Source organism: Morone saxatilis, unplaced genomic scaffold (assembly GCF_004916995.1).
Source record: "Morone saxatilis isolate NCDOM2014 unplaced genomic scaffold, NCSU_SB_2.0 Contig9, whole genome shotgun sequence".
Taxonomy (NCBI): Eukaryota; Metazoa; Chordata; class Actinopteri; family Moronidae; genus Morone; species Morone saxatilis.
In genome coordinates this window covers 21,841,954-21,848,969 of record NW_023340268.1, presented here as the reverse complement: position 1 = coordinate 21,848,969, position 7,016 = coordinate 21,841,954, and the positions used below count along the sequence as shown (strand labels likewise).

The window sequence follows — 7,016 nt, the reverse complement described above, 5'->3', positions numbered from 1 at the left end:
ATTGTTGAATTAAGAGACGGATAAAGCATCTCTTGTAGAGGAAGACGAGGACAAGGTCCTACACTTGAGATCAGCTGACATACAGTAGGTCTGGTTCTTAGACCCCAAATGAGCTGTCATGCTTGGTTGTGTAACCCCTCCTTATGTGTTGTTATGGACATCCAAACAACATGCACATCCAAGTTTGGTTGGGAACAAGGTTTTAAAATAGTTCCCTGAATAGTTGCCCATATAATTTATTGGTTATGATGCTGTTGTAACCTACTTACATTCTAGTTTTTGATCTTTGACCCCTTAAGTCAGATACGTAAATGATAGGGTTTGAAAAGTTATTATTAACAGTTCTCTGACTTCTGACAACTTTCCTAATTGTTTCAAACATGCAATTATTCAACCGCTAACTTTAAGGAGGATCTATTGTCAGAAATGGAATATAATATTCATATGGATATTTTCATTAGTGTATAATCACCTGAAAATAAGATTTGTTGTTTTTTTGTTAACTTAGAATGGTCACCATGTTGACTCAGCCAGTATGGACAACCCAAACACATGCTCTCAATAGGGCGTTTTGTGTTTTGTGTACAATTTTTGTTTGTCTGTACCTTCTCTTACACGCTTGGAAGTCGAGCTGAATTCAAATGGTTGCAGTCTGCAACCTCACCACAAGATGGCACTAAATCCATCATACTGGTCCTTTAAGAAAATAGGTAATCTGAATCCTCTATTACTCATTAATTACAATTTCTAAATGACAATTTCTATCCAAGGTACCAGAGAAAGTCAATGAATTGCTTTTATGAAGAATAATAACATTTGTAATAGTTTCAGGTCTCTAATGATCTACTATTAACAGCAGATAGAGGTGACTGCTCAGTACTTTTCAATTTGAAAGCTTCTTTTGACGCAATTGAATGCTCTGTTCTACTGAACTGTCTAGAAACCTGCTCTACATCTGCTAAATTCATACTGTCCAATAGAACTATTTCCATAGATTTAGCAAGTTCCACAATCAAATTTGTTTTTCATTTTAACCGAGGTGTTCCTCAAGGCTCCCTTCTTGGCCCACTGCCGTTCTCAATATAAATGCCTTTTCTTAGCCAGATCATCCAGACCCATGGTGTTTCCCATCACTGTTATGCAGATGACACACAACTAAATGTCCCTCTCCCTGTCCACTCCTTGCCTGCCTTAGTGATTAAATGTTGGATGTCCAAAAATGTTTTAAAACTTAATGATGATAAAACTAAGGTCATAGTCTTTGGGCAAACACATTCTACCAGCCTGCTTCACTGAAGCTTTATTTTCTTATTTATTTATTATAAGTTTGACAAGATTTAAAGAAGACAATAATTTACATAAAACAAACTAATCTGAGAGTTGTAGACTGATCTATACCACACCTACATGTATTAAAATTTCTAAATGTTACAAAAATATTCAAAAGATATTGTTTATCAGACTTTTATTGAGCATATATTAGACTCTGATTGATTCTTTACATCACACCTGCTTGCACTTAGAGTATAACAATTTTGGCACAGTCACATTCAGTACATTGTTACATATAAATTGCACATATGTTGATCATATATATGCATATATAACAAGTTATTTCTTGCTATTACAATCTACAACACGTTTAATACTGGCCAACTGCCAAATAGTACATATCAATTTCAAAGGTGAAATATTTTAGTCTGTAATAATTTCCTATTACTTTTCCAAGAAACACTCTCTATTAAATACTAACTAGCATTCATAGTTTTTCACAATCATGCGCTGATATAGTAATTATCCAGTTAGCTGTATTCTCTTAGAGGTAGTGTTTAAATAGACTCTTAAAGGGATAGTTCAACATTTTGGGAAATACTCTTATTGTCTTTTCTTTGAGGGTAAAATGAGAAGAACAATATCAATCTACTGTATGTGTATTACATAAAAAAAACAAGTCTTCAGTAGACTACACAGTGGGCACTTGTCAAAGTAAAACAGGCATTTACACTTTTATTCTTTACTAGGTAGGCAAGAGAATTTTTGTTTTTTTTTAAAAGGTAGGGAATTTTGTGTATTGATATGCGTCACATGCACGTCTCTTAACACTGGTGTGGGCCGACTAAGCTATTACTGTACGTTCAGACCAAAAGCGTCAAAAGCGGACAGTACGCCAAAGCCGCCCTGTCCGCCCCGTTAAAGTCGCTTTTGCCGCCTTTGTCGCTCTTTCGTTCTTGCTTCTCAATTTAAAGGGGCCGCACGTCACTCGGATAAAAAGCCAAGCCCGCCGTGCAACAACTGCTGTAGCACAGCTCATTAATTTACCGGGATCGACATGGATGAGAGAGAGATCGTTGCTTTTGGTGCTGCCCTGCTCTACCTGCGAAGACGCGCCCACGTCGTACAATACCGGCCTCCCTGGCTACGGCAGCTATTATTATTATTATTATATCTCCAGCGCCATTTCGGAACGAATGTTTTGGTAGGAACCCAAGTTTCGCTGGGACCCACTTGACCAAGGGACGTCAGCAGATCTAGACATTCCCATTGGTTATTGCATGGCTATCCGCTTTGTGCGCTCTGGCGTGTCATAAAAAGTTAAAAATTTAAAAAAAATATTTCCCGCCTTGTCCGCTCGATCTTTCGCTTTCTCCGCTTTTTCCGCCTGCTTCCCAATACAAAGTGAATGACTTCCGCATGCTTTGTAGCTTTGTTTGGTCTGAACGTACAGTAAAACATGTGTCCAGCGAGGAAACATATTGTGTATATATTGTTGTGATATATAGTCATCTAAAGTGGACCTATATACTCATTTCCAGCTCTCTGTATCTGCTTCAGCTTTAAGTGATTTAGTGTCCTGATAAAACCTGTTGTCAGCGGTGAGCTACTTTAGCCACTAACTAGCTGCAGCTGTTGCTGGTTAGCAGTGCAGCTAACTCAGTCGTCCTATTAGGTGACTCTGATTAGAACACCGGTGCCTCAAGCTCCCAGTCCGTTAGCAGCAGCTAGCATCTAGGTAATAGCTACAAGTAAGGCAGAGAAGCCGCACAACATCAGAGGAAAAAAACACATATTGCTTTCCCTCACCACCGAAAAATCTCTGTCTGCATACTGAAACTAGAAAGTAAGTCCTGACTTCTGGGGAGTGCATGACCTGCCGAGAGCAAAGGGACATGTAAAGAAATCCACAATTAGCTGGCTAGTCATGTCATCTGGAAAAGGTCATTGTAAACGTTGCATTCAGCGCAGTCTGAATTTTGAGCTTTTGGCTCACGGAAATTACATTTACATACATTTACTTAATTATTTGACACTTTGACCTTAATATCAGCATCAGACATTGTAACTTATATATATGACCGAAACGAAAAGCATAATACTGGCAGTAGTGGCACACTGGTCTTACAGCACATCAGCTTTTGTTTGTGATCTTGAGAGACCATAGAAGACCAGCGAGGGCATAAAAATCGGTTGGTGCAGATGTTGAGAAGAGAGGTTTTTCCCTCTGGATCACAGTTCCACAGCTTAAAACAGTTGTCCTAAAGGGCAAGAGGTTCCCATCCAATTATGTACCCATGGATTTCCTCGAGAATTAAACAGCTGACCCCCATTAACGACATTGGCTATATCATAACAATGCTTAATTCCTCAGAGTGAGATGTTCCACTGTTTAACTGGGGTTCCCGCTATGCTGGTTCGAGCTTAGATCAGACTCCATCTCTACAGCAGCTCCAGCACTTCGTGCAGACAGACGATCCACAGAGCGGGGCGAGGCATTGGTTTGCCGACCATGGCAGCACGCCAACACGTCAGCGAGATCGGCCCGGAAAGACGGTGTGTAGAAGCCGTAGATGACAGGATCACAGCACGTGTTTAGGTTGCCAAAGACAAACAGTATGTGGTGCACATACTCAGGTGTGTGCTTGATCATGGCTGGTTGGAACCAGTACCAGATCCCCAGGAGGTAGTAGGGTGTCCAACAGATGACGAAAGAGCTAACGATCACAATGGTCATCTTGAGGGTCTTCATCCGGGCTTTGGGTATCATGTCTGTTCCACTGCGTCTAAGGCAATGCTCACCATCTGCAGAAACGAAACATGGGCAAAAACTAACATACCAGAAAGCATTTTCAATAAATGTTAGTAGTAGTAATAGCAAATTAAAATAACTTCCCTTAATATCCCTTACAGCTAGAGGGGAGTACAGGAAAGAATAATTACACTTTATACTACCTTATATACATATACATATATAGTTATTTTGTATCATGATAACATTGTATTCAGATCTGGGAACTATGAAAATTCGGACAGGTGAAGAAAAACGAGTCATATTATCAGACAGGTTTATGGAGAATATCTAAACCACTTTATTTGAACATGAGCTGCTACAAGCCCTGTCCATAGTGCATACGCACCGGTGTTCTTAGGCCACATTCAGACCGTGGAGGGAGCTAGAAAGCTGGTAAAAGAGATTTCTGATTTTCTAACAGAGGTTGAAGTTATTTCATTGGAGCTTGAGTCCAGCTTATAGAGCTATTGTAGCTGACTAGCACTGCCATGTTCCTGGCTTACTAGCATGTTAGCAGATAGCTTGTCAGCTCCAATTGTATGTCACAAACCTATATTTATACAGTTTATGGTCATTAAGCTCCTGGTACCACAACAAGGATGTCTGCCAGTGTTTCTTGACCCATCTGACTTTTTTTTTTGTCTGTTCCCAGATCTCAGCTATTCACTTGGTGAGTACAATGTTATTATTAACAATAAGTCAATAGGAAAGAGTAAGTAAAAGTAAAATTACTAAACATTCAAAAGTAAAAAGTAGGTCAGTTAAAATGTAGTCTTGCATTATATTTTTAATTTTAAAAGGGGGAGTAAAGACTTAATGTTATATGATGATATGTGATATATGAGTGAAGAAGTATTAACACTTATAAGGCTATAATATAAAGTGCATTAACATCTCAACACATCACACCACAGAGCCCCAGAATATATTCCTTTTCATTGATGGACATTTGCAGCCTGTGCCTCATTAGAATTAACCAGAAAAGAGGACAAACTCACTCAATTAAACAAAAAATGACTTGACAATAAATACAAAGAGCTGTGGATACCATGGCGGGTGCCTTATTAGATTACAGATATTAAATAATCTGCCACTTCTTAAAGAATGAACAGCAGAACAAAACATCACAGAGACAGACAACACAGAGATGTATACACAATATAAACTCCACAGCGTCTGCAGCCACAAACACACATTACTTAGTGTGCTCGCCAGGTGTGTGTTGTTCATTTACAGCAGTTAATTAAGTTAGAATTAAGTCACGCCAGCAGCTTCTTCTCTGTTGCAGCTGTTTTCTTTTATTACATTCTCACACAGTTTATCAGGACTTTTCATGGGATTTTTGTTTTTACACTTAACAGATGCGACTTGAAAGAACAGTACAATACTTAAGATAAAAAATACTTAAAGGTTCCATATCTAAGAAAAATTGTATGTATTAATCACTTTTTATTGCTTCTGCGTAGGGATGCCGGTTGGATTTTCCACAAAAATCCAAAAGATATTACTTTTAAGCTCGCTCCCCAGTGCCGTCTCAATCCACTTCCCTACAGGGTCAACACTGTGCAACACTAACTAACATTAGCTTGTTAATAGAGTCTACTGACCTCACCCATAACAGAGTCCAAAGTCAAAGCTGACATTACTGCAAAGCTTGTAAAGTATAATGTGATATTGTGGTTTTAGCTGGCTGAAGCCAGCAGGCTAACCTTAGCTTGCTTGCTTAATAAAGTTATCGCTAGCAGAATACTATCTGAGTGGATATGTTAGTTAGTTTACATTTACATTTAAACTATTTAACCAGTTAACATGATCTTTATGTATTATGACAAACAGTGTTGATTTTAGCCAAATGATGTAACAGTATAAAGCTAAGGACTGCTTTGTACTAGCCAAAACGATGGAAGGCAGGGGCATCCGACTAGCTAACTGTAGCCTAAGTCAAGCTGGGGTTGGCTGCGTGGTGTGGGTCTGGCATTGGTTGCTTCGTGGTGTTGGCTGATGGGGTGATTTGTAAACAGCAAGCTAGTTAGTAGCATGGACTCAGTGGTTCAAATAAAAATTAGGAACATTTTCACTTTTTGCTGATGCCCAGGATGATGTGTCACTATAACAGCCATTTTCTGAAAGTTACATATAAACCCTTTAAGTAAAATTAAAATCCCACTTTGTTACAGCAACTAGACTAAATTTAATTAATTACTTCCACACCTCAACAATACAAACTATTGAATTAATAAAATAAGACCCAAGTTGCAATAAACTGGTATTATCCTGTAAATCCTCAGCAGTTGTATGCTGTGTTGGGTGGAAAGGATTAAAAATGTTCCTCTCCAGTTTCCATAGCTCACGCCTTTTTTGAGAGTCACACACCTTTGGTCTTGCGCATCTGCCCATTGATCTTGGCGAGGATGCGGGTGTAGCAGAAAGTCATGACAAGCAGGGGGAAGACATACAGCGTCACAAAGTGAAACATGTTGTATGCCGTCTCCTGCCAGAGATACTGGAAACTTCCGTGGGTCACACACTGAGTGAAGTCCACTCCATCAGCTTTAATGGCCCGGAAGATGAACAGCTGAGGATGGAGAGAGTGTAAAGAGATGAGGAATGAATTTCATGCAGTCACAGAAAAAAAAAAAAAAGTGTAGTTTGTTTTTTAGTAAACAAACATTATGTTTGTTTATATTAAACAAACTACACAAAGAACAACGATGCAGGAGGTTCTTTGACTCCATGTTGTGCATTGTCGTCCCTTTAATGCACCTCAGAGTGTCCCAATTACAGTATGTGAAAAACACAACATTAGGGCAGCCTTTCACTATATCCTGACAGTAGTACATGAGACAGATAATCTGTGAAACAATCAGGTTCCTCTGGCTCCTCCTAGTGCTCCTAATGGCATTTGCAAGAATCCACCGGGCCTGAACGAAAACAACCAATCAGAGCCCAG

The 7,016-nt window shown here is 39.2% G+C and overlaps 1 protein-coding gene across 1 annotated transcript in view; it reads right to left on the bottom strand.

The window, feature by feature from the left end:
- Positions 1-3,379: 3,379 nt before the first annotated feature.
- LOC118342710 (gonadotropin-releasing hormone II receptor-like) overlaps positions 3,380-7,016 on the bottom strand; it is a 5,638-nt gene continuing 2,001 nt past the window's right edge. Inside the window, exons 2-3 of the mRNA XM_035681333.1 lie at positions 6,440-6,641; positions 3,380-4,077 (exon numbers count right to left, since the gene is read on the bottom strand). Of these exons, the coding sequence (XP_035537226.1) occupies positions 3,665-4,077; positions 6,440-6,641 (615 nt within the window). The 3' untranslated portion in view covers positions 3,380-3,664. The remainder of the gene's footprint in view (positions 4,078-6,439; positions 6,642-7,016) is intronic.